Here is a 16371-nt window from a genome sequence, read left to right on the forward strand (position 1 = left end):
GCATCGGGTATTCTAGAATATGCACGTCCCATAGTATATTGCCCAGTCCCATAGTATATTGCCCAGACACGTAGGTATATTAACACTGCCCATGCAGTATTTAGCAGTGTGTGCACCATATCCCGGTTTTAAAAAAATAAAATAAATAAATAGTTATATACTCACCCCTGGGATCCAGCGAAGCTCTGTGATGCGGCCACCATCTTCCGTTCCCAGGATGCATTGTGAAATTACCCAGATGACTTAGCAGTCTCGCGAGACCGCTAAGTCTTCTGGGTAAGTTTGCAATGCATCTCTGGGAACAGAAGATGGCGGCCAGCGCATCGTCCGACGACGGAAGGTGAGAATAGCAGTTTTTTTTATTATTAGTTTTAACATTAGATCTTTTTACTATTGATGCTGCATTGGCAGCATCAATACTAAAAACTTGGTCACACAGTGTTAATAGCAGCGGTTAAGGAGTGCGTTACCCGCGGCATAACGCGGTCCGTTACCACTGGCATTAACCCTTTGTGAGCGGTGACCGGAGGGGAGTATGGAGCGGGCGCTGTGACTGAAGGGGAGGGACTAATCGGACTGTGCCAGTCGCTGGTTGGTCGTGACAGCCATGACAGGCAGCTGGTGAGACCAATCAGCGACTTGGATTCCATGACAGACAGAGGCCGCGACCAATGAATATCCATGACAGAAAGGACAGACAGACGGAAGTGACCCTTAGACTAATATATATATATATATATATATATATATATATATATTTTATAATATAACGCTGGGAGCGTCACTGTCCGAAGCCTTTGTAGACCGCGCAAGCGCCGGCGCAGTCTGGGCCTCACAGAGTGTTGCTCCCAGGAGATCGCGGTATGCGTAAACACTGAACGCACACCACGATCTCCACCGGAGAGTCAGGGACCGCCAGGAGGGTAAGTATATTCACCTGTCCCCCGTTCCAGCGCTGCGTGCGGCTCCGTCTCCTGTGTCCTCTGCTGTTACGTTCCCAGTTCAGAGGGCGCGATGACGCGCAGCGCTGGAACGGGACAGACAGGTGAGTATAGCAAGTGCTGGGGGCCTGAGCTAGCGGTGACTCCGGCACCTGACCCCCACAGCGCGCCGGTGTCCCCGCCTGCTCAGGCCCCCAGCGACGATAGGCGAGTATGGCATTTTTTTTATTTTTTTTTTATATATATGGCAGCAGCATACGGGGCATATATAATGGAGCATATAATACAATGGTGGCGCAGGATGGGAGCAGCACATGACAGAACGGGGGCACAGGATGGGTGCAGAACATGTCAGAATGGAGGCGCAAGATGGGTGCAGCACATGTCACAATGGGGGCGCAGGATGGGAGCAGCACATGTCAGAATGGAGGCGCAGGATGGGTGCAGCACATGACAGGATGGGGACGCAGGATGGAGCAGCACATACCAAGATGGAGACCATATACCAATATAAATGCTCGCCACCCGGGCATAGAACGGGTTCAATAGCTAATATATATATATATATATATATATATTAGTCCAGATATTTCAATACTAACAAGCTCTTTTCCCCATGAATGTGCCGTCACCTCCAGAACAATTTTGGTCAAGATTCTCAGGGCCATGGACAGACCAAAGGGCAGAGCCCTGTACTGGAAATGCCTGAGTTGTCTGTTTATATATACACCGCTACCCTTAGGAATTGATGGTCTTCCTGATGAATAGGAACATGGTAATATGCGTCCTTTAGGCACTCATGTAACAGCCCAAGAACTAGATTTTTATTGCTGTCTTTATTGACTCCATTTTGAATGGTCTGTAGACCATAAACCTTGAAAAGCCTTTCAGATTGATAATAGTCCTGAACCATTGGTCAGGCTTCCAGGGCCTGTTATTCCTTCCAGGACCTGACGCTGTGCCTGAGGGTGGATGTGAACTCTAGTCTCAGCCCCGATTATAACACTGAGCACCCAGGCATTGGCCGACATTTCCTCCCAGGCAGTTTTATATACTTGGTTTTTATGTTTGGCTGCTATCACACACTAAGACACTTTATTGGCATCCCCATATCAGGACAGCTAAAATTTTTCCATATTTTGGCCAACAGTCATATGATGGCTAGTTTTTTTTTGCGGGACAAGTTGACATTTTTATTGGTGCCATTTTTGGGTACATAACATTTTTTGATAGCTTTCAATTCTGATTTTTGGGAGAAAAAAAAATTACCGAATTGCTATTTTTGTTTATTTTATAATACCGTTCCATGTGTGGTAAAATTGGTAAGGAAGCTTTATTCTTAGGGTCAGTGCGATTACAGCGATACCCATTTTTATATATTTTTTTGTCTTGTTTTGCTGCCTGTTAATTTTATCTATATATAAAAAAAGTTTGTATTTTTGCATCGCTTTACTCTAAGGCTGGGTTCACAATGCGTTCAGTGACACCGTTAAACTGGCTATGTTGCACCGTGGCATAACGTAGTCCGTTAACGCCGCCATTGAATGCAATGTCGGATGCATCGCTAGCGCACGCCCACAATGGGCGTGCACTAGCGATGTGCTGTCATTTGAGCAACGGACCCGAGCTGCAGCGTTTCCGGGTCCGTCACTTCTAGCGCAGATGGAGCTAGCAGATGCTCCATCTGCGCTAGCGCTGGGCAAAGTCGGCACTTGCGTTAGCGCAGTCCGTTTAACGTATGCGTTGAACGGACTGCACTAACGCAATGTGAAACTAGCCTAAGGCTATGTGCACACGTCAGGATTTCTGGCAGAAATTTTCCTGACAAAAACCTGACATTTCTGCCAGAAATCCGCATGCGTTCTTTTGCGCGTTTTTGATGCGTTTTCTAAATGCATAGAATAGCGGAAAAAATTCAACAACAAAAAAAAAAAACACAAAACAAACATGCTGCTTAAAAAAGCAGCAACCTCGATGCGTTTTTTTTCGTGGGAAAAAACGCATCATGTGCACAAAAATTGCAGAATGCATTCTAAATGATAAGATGCATATGTCTGCAGTTTCTAATGCGGTTTTATCGTAAAAAAAACCTGAACGTGTGCACATACCCTGAGAGCTGTAACTTATTTTTCCGTGGGACAAGATGACAATTTCAGTGGTACCATGTTTATTTATATTAGTCTTTATAGCGTTTTATTGCACTTTTTGTTTGGCGGTATGATTTGTTTTGTTTTTTTTTTAACACACACAGTTCACTAAAGGGGTTAACTAGTGGGACAGTTTTAGATCGGGTAGTTCCAGACACAGCAATGCCAAAATACGTACACTTTTTATTGTTTGTTTCTTTACATAAATCAGTATTTATTGGAATTCTATATATATTTTTAAATATATTTTTACACTTAATATATTCTTTGACGTTGTCCCAGGATGGGACATCACTGTATTGTGACAGATTGCTGATCGATACAGAGCATTGGAGCAGCGTCTGACAGACAGGGGAGGAGGAGTGTCACCTCCTGCTTTTAGCAGGCGCTCACAGGCCACCTTCCCTGAAAGACCCAGCGGCCATCTTGCAGACAGTGGTCTCCGCATTGTCCTGATTGTTTCCATCATCGCATCACGTTGTCCTGGTGGAAGCCCACAGAGAGCCCAATAAGTACAATAAGCTCCACAGGGTGCAATTGTATAATATGTTGGGAGGGGTGGGTGTTGTGCAATTTCATGTCTACCTCTATAGCATTCATTGCTGTCCAATAAGAGATGCAGAAACGTATGCATCCAAATGCTAAACGTGTGCACATACATGAATAGATGTGTTTTTGTTTTTTTTGTGTGTGCAAAACCTAATTAATAAATAGTTCCAAAGTTGTTTCCTTTATTAATTTCCTACTTGCTGTGCTCAGAGCCATGAGTAACTATAGCCGGGCATCCTCCACTTCTGAGCAGAAGGATGTGAGTCACCAACGGGAAGAGGTGCCAGTCTTGTGAACAAAAGAAGAAATCTCTCAGGCACTGACGAGTCAGGGAGAACTTAAATCAGATTACCTTTCCTACATGGAGAAAAATAAATAAATATCACATTTTTAACTGATATTGCCACTGGAAACCATCGCGGTATAAGTCAATCCATTTACAATTAGGATGTAGTACCGTATATACTCGAGTATAAGCCGACCCGAGTATAAGCCGACCCCCCTAATTTTGCCACAAAAAACTGGGAAAACTTATTGACGCGAGTATAAGCCTAGGGTAGAAATGCAGCATTTACCGGTGAATTTCAAAAATAAAAATAGATCATTCTTGCCCCATGGCTGTGCCATATAGTGCTCTGCACCGTTCATTATTGCCTCATAGCTGTGCCATATAGTGCTCTGCACCATTCATATTTCCCCATAGCTGTGCCATATAGTGCTCTGCACCGTTCATATTTCCCCATAGATGCTCCACATAAATCTCTGCCATTGCTGCTGCTGCAATAAAAAAAAAAAAAAAAAGCCATACTCACCTCTCTTGCTTGCAGCTCCTCAGCGTCCGGTCCCGGCGTCTATCCGCACTGAGACGCTGGGAAGATGGAGCGGCGCCCGGAACGTGGACAGGTAAATATGCGATACTTACCTGGTCCCGGCATCCGGCTCCTTCCCCTGGACAGCTGGTTTTCGGTGCCGCAGCTCTTCCTCTATCAGCGGTCACCATTACCGCTGATTAGAGAAATGAATATGCGGCTCCACCCCTATGGGAGGTGGAGCCGCTTATTCATTTCTCTAATGAGCGGTCCCACGTGACCGCTGAACAGTGGAAGAACTGCAGCACCGAAGACCGTGGGACGGCAGGGGGAGCGCCAGGATCGCTGGACGCAGGCAAGTATGCCTCAGCGCCCTCACCCACCGACCCTGCCACGAGTATAAGCCGAGAGGGGCACTTTCAGCCCAAAAATTTGGGCTGAAAATCTCGGCTTATACTCGAGTATATACGGTAGTTGTGCCCCAGTTCTACGTCTACAGCGGAGTGAGAATCACATACAGGTGCATCTCACTAAATTAGAATATCATCAAAAAGTTAATTTCAGTTCTTCAATACAAAAAGTGAAAAACTCATTATAGAGTCATTACACACAGAGTGATCTATTTCAAGTGTTTATTTCTCTTAATGTTGACGATTATGGCTTACAGCCAATGAAAACCCAAAAGTCATTATCTCAGTAATTTAGAATTTAAAAAAAAAAAAAAAAAAAAAAAACCTGCAAAGGCTTTCTAAGAGTTTAAAGAGGTCCCTTAGGTCTGTTTCAGTAGCTTCACAATCATGGGGAAGACTGCTGACTTGATAGATGTCCGCAAGGCAGTCATTGACACACTCCACAAGGAGGGGAGGCCACAAAAGGTCATTGCTAAAGAAGCTGGCTGTTCACAGAGAGCTGTATCCAAGCTTATTAATGGAAAGTTGAGTGGAAGGAAAAAGTGTGGTAGAAAAAGGTGCACAAGCAACTGGAATAACCGCAGCTTTGAAAGGATTGTTAAGAAAAGGCCATTCAAAAATTTGGGGGAGATTCACAAGAACTGGCCTGCTGCTGGAGTCATTGCTTCAAGAGCCACCACACACAGACGTATCCAGGACATGGGCTACATGTGTCGCATTCCTTGTGTCAAGCCACTCATAACCAATAGACAACGCCAGAAGCATCTTACCTGGGCCAAGGAGAAAAAGAACTGGACTGTTACTCAGTGGTCCAAGGTGTTTTCAGATGAAGTAAATGTTGCATTTAATTTGGAAATCAAGGTCCCAGAGTCTGGAGGAAGCGTGGAGAGGCCACAATCCAAGCTGCTTGAGGTCTAGTGTGAAGTTTCCACAATCAGTGATGGTTTGGGGAGCCATGTCATCTGCTGGTGTAGGTCCACTGTGTTTTATCAAGACCAAAGTCAGCGCAGCCGTCTACCAGGAAATTTTAGAGCACTTCATGCTTCCCTCTGCCGACAAGCTTTTTGGAGATGGAAATTTCATTCTCCAGCAGGATGTGACACCTGTCCACTCTGCCAAATGTACCAATACCTGGTTTACAGACAACAGTGTCATTGTGCTTGATTGGCAGCAAACTCCCCTGACCTTAACTCCATAGAGAACCTATAGGGTATTGTCAAGAGGAAGATGAGAGACACCAGAACCAACAATGCAGACGAGCTGAAGGCTCCTATCAATGCAACCTGGGCTTCCATAACCCCTCAGCAGTGCCACAGGCTGATCACCTCCATGCCACGCCGCATTGATGCAGTAATTGATGCAATAGGAGCCCCGACCAAGTACTGAGTGCATTTACTGAACATACATTTCAGTAGGACATTTCGGATATTAAAGTCATTCTTCAAACCGGTGTTATAAAGTATTCTAACTTACTGAGATAATGACTTTTGGGTTTTCATTGGCTGTAAGCCATAATCATCAACATAAATAGAAATAAACACGTGAAATAGATCACTTATGACTCTATAATATAGGAGTTTCACTTTTGCATTGAAGAACTGAAATAAATTAACTTTTTGATGATATTCTAATTTAGTGAGAAGCACTTGTATAAATATATACGGTACACACACACACACACACACTCTATTCTCTAAAGTTCTGATGAAAAAATAGAAAGATTCTATATGGCTTTTCTGCAGTCTCTAATGAATACATTGAGGCAAGTGGGAGGTTCAGGCTTCACAGTCTGTACATGAAGTGTGAATGTTCAATGTGTGAAAATGGCCTGAGACGGACTTGTTGGGGACATGTCAGTCATCAGAAATAATAGCCGTTTTCATTCCATAAAGTAACGGTTGTATAAAAGATTTGGGTTTTTTTTAGAATTAAAAATGTTTAATTTTTTTTCTTTTTTCATTTTGGCCACAATTTTTTTTTTTTGTAAATCATTTTTGTTTAAGTATGTTACTAAGAAGTCCCTGTTCAGAGAAGACCCGCGAGCCATTAAGAGTTAACAGTTTGGGTGGATGCTGCCAAGTTCTTGCTCTGAACATTCAAAAACATGTGAAGTGTGCAAGGAATTACTGGATCTCCCACACAGAGCAACCCGGAGACGGGGGCAGAACACCGGGATAGAAATGTGTGCAGCGCTTATAGTCAGTACAGACCCCAACTGATCCCACACCACCGCCCAGTGCAGGACATCGCTACAGACCCCAACACCAGAACCTGCCACTGACGACATGAGGCCTCAGGTGCCACAGCCACCTCCATAGCTTTGGTCCCAAAATTAGCAGTTAATAAAATCTACGAGCCCAAATATACTACAGCCAGCTAGGATTATACAGGAGCAAAGTTCCCATACACATTCCTCACAGCTCACCTTCACCCCCTCCCGGCACAGGTAAGAGCTCTGGTCTAGAAAACCTTCCAATAGTGGTTAAAGAGTCTATGGGCCATGGGACTGGTCACAGCAGCTCTGGCAAGATACATAACCGTTGTTACATGACTAGGAGGGAAGGTATCAGCATCCGGTTTACAGTATTACAAATAGTGCAGGCGATACATTGGTCTTTAGAGACAGGTGCACCAATGTCCTGGATGGTCTGGGCACCCAGGGTACAATGTATCCCTAGATCGAGCCATTCAAGAAGAAAGTCCATGAAAGTACCGCACAAGGCACTACCCAACCGCACATATACTGGGAGCTCTTACATTAAAAACTTCTTCCAAAAAACGGTGAGGAAGAAACCCAAAACCGGCCAAACACCATGGCTGAAGGCCCAGAGCTCACTCACTGTCAGCGCTTTTCCGACTCCCCCCATACACGTGAACATTTTGCTCGGCGGAGCGTTCAAAGGGAAGAACTGATAAAACCTCTGCCAAATGGCTCTGGCAGCAACTTCTCTCCTGAAGAAGAGGCTTTTTGTTGCTCGATCCGTTACAAATAGACAACAACGGATGTTGCATTAACAGTTCTGTGGCCCATTGGCTCCAATGTTAAAATAACAGACATGGCAGAGATCAGTTCGTGAATTACGGAGTGAAAGTTGTGTCAGCACAACTGTTCTCTAACAGATCGTTACAGGACATGTGAACATAGCTTTAATGGTTGGCTGATCCCAACCTTGAGGCCATGTGCACACGTTCAGGTTTTTTCGTGTTTTTTTCGCGCTAAAAACTCATTAAAAACGCATACATTATGCATTCTATCATTTAGAATGCATTCTGCATGTTTTGTGCACATGGATGCGTTTTTTTTCCCGTGAAAAAAAACGCATCGCGGTAAAAAAAAAAAAATGAGCATGTTCATTATTTTTGCGGATTTTCTGCGTTTTTCCCGCAATTCTATGCATTTGGGAAAAAAAAAAAAAAACGCACAAAAAAAGTGTCAAAATCGCGGTAAAGATGCATGTGGATTTCTGGCAGAAATGTCCGGTTTTTGTCAGGAAAATTTCTGCAAGAAATCCTGACGTGTGCACATACCCTAAGGCCCACCACATACAGAATTATAGCTTGAATTTAATATTGTGGCCCAATAAATGATGAAGATGTTTGTGGCTTATGTCTCGGTCCGTGTACAGACCACAGGTCTCCTGACGCGCACCTTCAGCCTCAGACACATACCAGATGGTAAGTGCAGGTCAGGAGACACCGGGTCAGACTGAACATGGAGGTCTACAGTATATACAGTCCGATCATAAGCTGGCCGGACTGAAAGTGCCTGCAGACTTGCGAGTCCTCACATCGCACTGCGAGGATGCTCAGGTGCGCCATTTTCATACATTAGGTCACGTGCCGACTAGACGGGCACGGCCTCGCTCACTGCAAGTGTTTAGACGTTGTGGTCAAGTCTAGTAGGAATGTGACCATATGAATGAAGATCGCATACTTGGGGGTAACACCACCGCCCGCTTCCGGAATCCTCAGTGCCCGCAATCTGAGGATCCACGTGGCCACAGATTTCTACCCTGAAGCTGGACATCCCATGTAGGTGCAAAGAGAAACTACTGTTTCTCCTTTGTCCAGTTACAACGTAACAAAAGCAATAATAACAATGAATAAATAGAGACAACAAGCGGTATAACACCACAGCCAGCATCAGACCCGCAGACGTACCACAGGCCGGGCGACCGCTTTACACAGAGGACGCCTTCCCTTAATACTATGGGTACCTGCACATTTAATGACACTAATCACTCATAGTTTTGATTAAAACAAAGTTTTATCAGCAGTAGATTATCACTAGAGGACTAGCAAACCTGCAGCCAGATGGTCCTCCATAATCATATGCGGAGTTTAACCCCACCACTGATTACACTGTGCATAGGCAGAAAGCTGCCAATCAGTGGTGTGGGCAGGGTTATACAGAGCTCAGCATTCAGAGAACTGCTAGACTTGCAGCAGACGTCCATTTTATGAAAACTACAGCTGGAATCAGGCACTCTGACCCTACATCAGGCTGCTCTCAAATTAAGTGGCAAAAACCTGCTGACAGATTTCTTTAACATCTCATGTTTACTACCTGGTGCTGTTATTCGTTTAATAAGGGAAAGGCCATATTCACACGTTGCGTCCTGTCCTGCGGGTTCTCCCGCAGCGGATTTGATAAATCTGCAGGGCAAACCCGCCGCGGTTATCCCTGCAGATTTATTGCGGTTTGTCCTGCGGGTTCCGCTGCAGGATTTTACCCCTACTATTGATGCTGCATATGCAGCAATATGCAGCATCAATAGTAATGTTAAAAATAATAAAATCATGATTTACTCACCCTCTGGCGTCCCGATCTCCTCGGCGCTGCAGGCGGCGGTCCGGTTCCAAAGATGCTGTGCGACCAGGACCTTCGTGACGTCACGGTCATGTGACCGCGACGTCACCGCAGGTCCTGGTCGCATAGCAAACCTGAGACCAGACGGCCACGTGCAGCGCTGAGACTTCAGAGGTGAGTATAGCATTTTTTATTTTAATTCTTTTTTTTTTTTTACTCAAATATGGTTTCCGGTGCCTGGAGGAGAGTCTCCTCTCCTCCACCCCGGGTACCACCCACACATTATCCGCTTACTTCCCGCATGGTGGGCACAGCCCCATGCGGGAAGTAAGCGGATAAATGCATTTCTATGGGTGCAGAATCGCTGCGATTCTGCACAAAGAAGTGACATGCTCCTTTTTTTCCGCAGCAATTACGCGCGTTTTTTTCCGTGATTTTCCGCAATGTGGGCACAGTGGTTTTTGTTTTCCATAGGGTAACATTGTACTGTACCCTGCATGGAAAACTGCTGCGGACCCGCAGCGGCAAAATCGCGGCGGTTCCTCGGTAAAAACCACATAGTGTGAACATAGCCAAAATCTGCTGACAGAAGGAATATCCACCCTCACTGCCCCCCAATGTTTGCTGGCCCCCGCTGGTATGCGCCCTCTTCCCTCTTTTGCACATCAGCTATTGATGAAGTCAGTGGGCATCTCTGGCACGGAGCAGCAGGAGCCGGGCATGCACCCTGGAGAGGGGAATAAGGCTATGTGCACACCATGCGGATTTGCTGCGGATCTGCAGCGGATTTTTCCACGCAGAAACGCTGCAGATCCGCACTGTGAACCTAAAAGTGGGCTCTAAAAGTGAACCTGGAAATTATAGGCCAGTAAGTCTAACCTCTATTGTTGGTAAAATATTTGAAGGGTTTCTGAGGGATGTTATTCTGGATTATCTCAATGAGAATAACTGTTTAACTCCATATCAGCATGGGTTTATGAGAAATCGCTCCTGTCAAACCAATCTAATCAGTTTTTATGAAGAGGTAAGCTATAGGCTGGACCACGGTGAGTCATTGGACGTGGTATATCTCGATTTTTCCAAAGCGTTTGATACCGTGCCGCACAAGAGGTTGGTACACAAAATGAGAATGCTTGGTCTGGGGGAAAATGTGTGTAAATGGGTTAGTAACTGGCTTAGTGATAGAAAGCAGAGGGTGGTTATAAATGGTATAGTCTCTAACTGGGTCGCTGTGACCAGTGGGGTACCGCAGGGGTCAGTATTGGGACCTGTTCTCTTCAACATATTCATTAATGATCTGGTAGAAGGTTTACACAGTAAAATATCGATATTTGCAGATGATACAAAACTATGTAAAGCAGTTAATACAAGAGAAGATAGTATTCTGCTACAGATGGATCTGGATAAGTTGGAAACTTGGGCTGAAAGGTGGCAGATGAGGTTTAACAATGATAAATGTAAGGTTATACACATGGGAAGAAGGAATCAATATCACCATTACACACTGAACGGGAAACCACTGGGTAAATCTGACAGGGAGAAGGACTTGGGGATCCTAGTTAATGATAAACTTACCTGGAGCAGCCAGTGCCAGGCAGCAGCTGCCAAGGCAAACAGGATCATGGGGTGCATTAAAGGGAACCTGTCACCCCGTTTTTTGAGATTGAGATATAAATACTGTGTTTGCATCTCGGCTTTGGGAAAATGGCCGCCGCGATCTCTAATGCGCACGCGCGGCATCCCACGGCCATTTTCCTGAAGCCCCGTGCAGCAGAGCACTCGATCTGCGCACGCGCGGCCCCAGGAAGATGGCCGCCCCCACCGACGAAAGGGATGACAGCGCAGATCGCGCGCTGCTTGTTCACGTGCCCACAGTGGATTAGTCACCTCAACATGCGGACACCACTACGCCATCAACGTAAAGCTGAGGAAGAAACAGCGCTGTGAACGCGCCCTCCTGACCTGACCAGCCTGATTGACAGGCGAAAACGGCGACTTTGGTAAGTTATTTCTCAGCATAGGTGGGGAATCGGGGTACACTACATACACTATAGTGACACACAGCGCAGGCCCTATTTAACAGTATTTATATCTCAATCTCAAAAACGGGGTGACAGGTTCCCTTTAAAAGAGGTCTGGATGCAGATGATGAGAGCATTATACTGCCTCTGTTCAAATCCCTAGTTAGACCGCACATGGAGTACTGTGTCCAGTTTTGGGCACCGGTGCTCAGGAAGGATGTAATGGAACTAGAGAGAGTACAAAGGAGGGCAACAAAATTAATAAAGGGGATGGGAGAACTACAATACCCAGATAGATTAGCGAAATTAGGATTATTTAGTCTAGAAAAAAGACGACTGAGGGGCGATCTAATAACTATGTATAAGTATATAAGGGGACAATTCAAATATCTCGCTGATGATCTGTTTATACCAAGGAAGGTGACGGGCTCAAGGGGGCATTCTTTGCGTCTGGAGGAGAGAAGGTTTTTCCACCAACATAGAAGAGGATTCTTTACTGTTAGGGCAGTGAGAATCTGGAATTGCTTGCCTGAGGAGGTGGTGATGGTGAACTCAGTCGAGGGGTTCAAGAGAGGCCTGGATGTCTTCCTGGAGCAGAACAATATTGTATCATACAATTATTAGGTTCTGTAGAAGGACGTAGATCTGGGGATTTATTATGATGGAATATAGGCTGAACTGGATGGACAAATGTCTTTTTTCGGCCTTACTAACTATGTTACTATGTTATTTAATGGGGAAAAAGAAGAAAAAGCTGTGCAGATCGTGCGGAAAAATCAGTGCGGAATTGCTGCAGATTTCAAATTAGTGCATGTCACTTTTGTGCGGATCTGCACCTCTTCATGTTAAACATCCGCAGTGTCCCAAAACCGCATCAATTCCACGTAAAAACCGCAGCTGCTGATTCTGCCAGGATATGCGGATTTTGTGCAGAATATTCTGCACCTCTTTTCTTACGTGTGCACATACCCTAATATTTCAATCAATCTGAGGACTTTACAATAGACTTTAGATTCCATGAACAATACGATGACCTGATAGCCCCCATAGCACCTCACATGATATCGTAGCCCCCGACTGGGATCGCTAGGAACAAATCAGCAGCATTGGGCAACTCATCACACCCACTGGCAAACAGAAAGGGGTGAGGGGAAAAGTTACAGAAATAAATAACAATGCTGATCTCTGAGACCCCCACCCACAAGCAAGCACTTTTCAGCCCCTGATACACATATTCTCAGGTTTTATATTTTAAATTTTTACAAACTTATCAGTATAAAGGTGCAACACTGGTATATACAAAGTCATGTAATCATTCCCCAGTCAGCTCTGCTACATCAGCTCCAAGAGATGGACAATAAGTAATGAATGAAAGTTCAGGAGGCTTCTCAGAGGGAGCACAAGTCCCAGCACAGCCGACAGTGGTGCCCAGAGCCGCTCCCCAGCAGACTGCCATGCCCCCCAGCAACCCCTCACCTTGTTCTCCTTCTCCTGCCCGGGGTCCAGGTGGATGGAGATGAGCCGCTGCAGCCGGGCCTTCATGTCTGGGGGTCTCCGCCGCTTTTCACGGTGCCGGACCCGCCACTTCCTAGTCCGCTGAGCGGCTCTTAGGCTTTCAAGCTGCGGCTGCCGAGACCCGACCAATCCCGCGCTCCGCCCGGAGCAGCTCCACTCTCCATTGGATCAGGAAGTGCGGCAGTTCCTCACAGCCCCCAATGCAATGTCCCCCGGGCCGGAGATCACAGCCCCCGGCCTCAGGCGCTGCAGGTTTCACTCACACAATGAAGAGTTAATGAGTTTCAGCCACTTCACAGGAGAAGGGAGGAACCCGGAGCTCGGGCACTGTCACACCTCACTGCTGGCTGGGGGGCTGCAGGAGAACCACAAGTCCCAGAGTTTCACCCCAAGTATGTATTAGGCTACGTTCACATTAGCGTTGCGCGCCGGTGCGTCGGCGACGCAACGCTCGACGCACAAAAAACGCGCGCAAAAACGCTGCGTTTTGCGACGCGTGCGTCGTTTTTTGACGAAAATCGGACGCACGAAAAATGCAACTTGTTGCATTTTCTTGCGTCCGACGCTAGCGTCGGGAACGACGCACGTGTCGAAAAACGCAACCAAAAAAACGCACGCGTCCACTATGTTAAACATAGGGGCGCGTCGCCGCTGCGTCGCCGACGCAACAGCGACGCACATTAGCGGAACGCTAATGTGAACGTAGCCTTAGGCCGGCGTCACACTCGGCGTAAGACAATACGGTCCGTATATTACAGCGGTAATACGCAGAAAAGTCCCCAAAATAGTGGTCCGTAGCTCCTCCGTATGCAGGGTGTGTCAGTGTATTTTGCGCATGGCATCCTCCGTATGTAATCCGTATGGCATCCATACTGCGAGATTTTCACGCAGGCTTGCAAAAACGACATACGGATATACAAGGGATCCATGTGCTCAAAAAATAATAAAAACATATGTACTGTATATATATATAGTATATATATATATACTAGCTGAAGAGCCCGGCATTGCCTGGGCATAGTAAATATCTGTGGTTAGTTATAGCACCTCACATCTCTCATTTTCTCCTTCACACCTCTCATTCCCCTCTAACACTTGTCATTTCAACCTCACATCTGTCATTTTCCGATCACTCCACTATTTTCTCTCACACCTTTTCATTTTCACCTCACACCCCTCATTTTCACCTCAGTATATACATGTTTGTCATCTCCCTTATATATAGTATACACCTGTATGTCATCTCCCCTGTAAATAGTATATACCTGCTGTATATCATCTCCTCCTGTGTATTGTATATACCCATGTGTCATCCTCCTGTATATAGTATATACCTGTATGTCATCTCTTCTGTATATACTATATACCTGTATGTCATCTCCTCCTATATATAGTATATACCTGTATGTCATTTCCTGTATATAGTATATACCTGTGTGTCATCTGCTCCTGTATATAATATATACGTGTGTGTCATCTCCTCCTGTATATAGTATATACCTGTGTGTCATCTTCTCCTGTATATAGTGTATACCTGTGTGTCATCTCTCCTGTATATAGTATATACCTGTGTGTCATCTCCTGTATATAGTATATACCTGTGTGTCATCTCCTCCTGTATATAGTATATATCTGTGTGTCATCTCTCCTGTATATAGTATATACCTGTGTGTCATCTCATCCTGTATATAGTATATACCTGTGTGTCATCTCCCCTGTATATAGTATATATGTGTGTGTCATCTGCTCCTGTATATAGTATATACCTGTGTTATCTCCCCTGTATATAGTATGTACCTGTATGTCATCTCCTCCTGTATATAGTATATACCTGTGTGTCATCTCTCCTGTATATAGTATATACCTGTGTGTCATCTCCCCTGTACATAGTATATATCTGTATGTCATCTCCTCCTGTATTAGACCGCGTTCACACGTTATTTGGTCAGTATTTTTACCTCAGTATTTGTAAGCTAAATTGGCAGCCTGATAAATCCCCAGCCAACAGGAAGCCCTCCCCCTGGCAGTATATATTAGCTCACACATACACATGATAAACAGGTCATGTGACTGACAGCTGCCGTATTTCCTATATGGTACAGTTGTTGCTCTTGTAGTTTGTCTGCTTATTAATCAGATTTTTATTTTTGAAGGATAATACCAGACTTGTGTGTGTTTCAGGGCGAGTTTCATGTGTCAAGTTGTGTGTGTTGAGTTGCATGTAGCAACATGCATGTAGCGACTTTTGTGAGATGAGTTTTGTGTGGCGACATGCGTGTAGCAACTTTTTGTGTGTCGAGTTGCATGTGACAGGTTAGTGTAGCAAGTTGTGTGCAGCAAGTTTTGCGCATGGCGAGTTTTGCACGTGGTGAGTTTTGCGTGTGGCGAGTTTTATGTGTGGCGCGTTTTGAGTATGTGCAAGTTTTGTGTGAGGCAACTTTTGCATGTGTTACAACTTTTGTGCATGTGGCAATTTTTCCGCGTGTGCAAGTTTTGCATGTGGCGAGTTTTCCATGAGGTGAGTTTTGCACGTGTGGCGAGTTTTGCGTTAGCTGTTGTGAATTCCGCTCTTGGGCTCCCTCCGGTGGTTGTAAGTAGCATTTTTGTGAGTTCTGCTCTTTGGCTCCCTCCTGTGGTTATTAGTGGTATGGCTGCTTCTTGGATTTAGCTTCAGCAGCTGTTTTCACTGATCGTCTTTCTGGCTCGGCTATATTAGTCTGGCCTTATCCCTCATTCAATGCCAGTTGTCAATTGTTCCTGCCTGGAGTCATTGCTCTTAGGACTTTCCTGACACTCTGACCAGTTTATCAAAAATAAGTCCTTGCTTGTCCTTTTGCGGTTCTCTTGTTGTGGACTTTGTTGTTCAGCACTTTCTTTGTTTTTGTTCATTTGTCCAGCTTTTCAGTATGGATCTATTCAGTTAAGCTAGAAGCTCTGGGCAGCAGAGTTTGCCCTCCACACCTTTAGTCAGGTGTGGAGATTTTTGCATTTCTCTGCGGTGGACTTTTTCTAGTTTTTTTTTACTGACCGCACAGCGTTCTGTTCTGTACTATTTCTATTTAGCTAGAAGTGGCCTCCTGTGCTAAATCTTGTTTCATACTACGTATGTCATTTCCTTCTCCTCTCACAGTCATTATTTATGGGGGGCTAATCTATCCTTTGGGGATTT

At 45.3% G+C, this 16371-nt stretch overlaps 1 protein-coding gene across 1 annotated transcript in view; it reads right to left on the minus strand.

Moving 5' to 3' along the window:
- TBC1D1 (TBC1 domain family member 1) overlaps positions 1-13457 on the minus strand; it is a 194750-nt gene extending 181293 nt beyond the window's left edge. The window contains exon 1 of the mRNA XM_069744615.1: positions 13164-13457. Within this exon, the coding sequence (XP_069600716.1) occupies positions 13164-13229 (66 nt within the window). The 5' untranslated portion in view covers positions 13230-13457. The remainder of the gene's footprint in view (positions 1-13163) is intronic.
- Between the last annotated feature and the right edge of the window lie 2914 nt (positions 13458-16371).

Source organism: Ranitomeya imitator, chromosome 1 (genome assembly GCF_032444005.1).
Source record: "Ranitomeya imitator isolate aRanImi1 chromosome 1, aRanImi1.pri, whole genome shotgun sequence".
In the NCBI taxonomy this organism is placed as follows: Eukaryota; Metazoa; Chordata; class Amphibia; order Anura; family Dendrobatidae; genus Ranitomeya; species Ranitomeya imitator.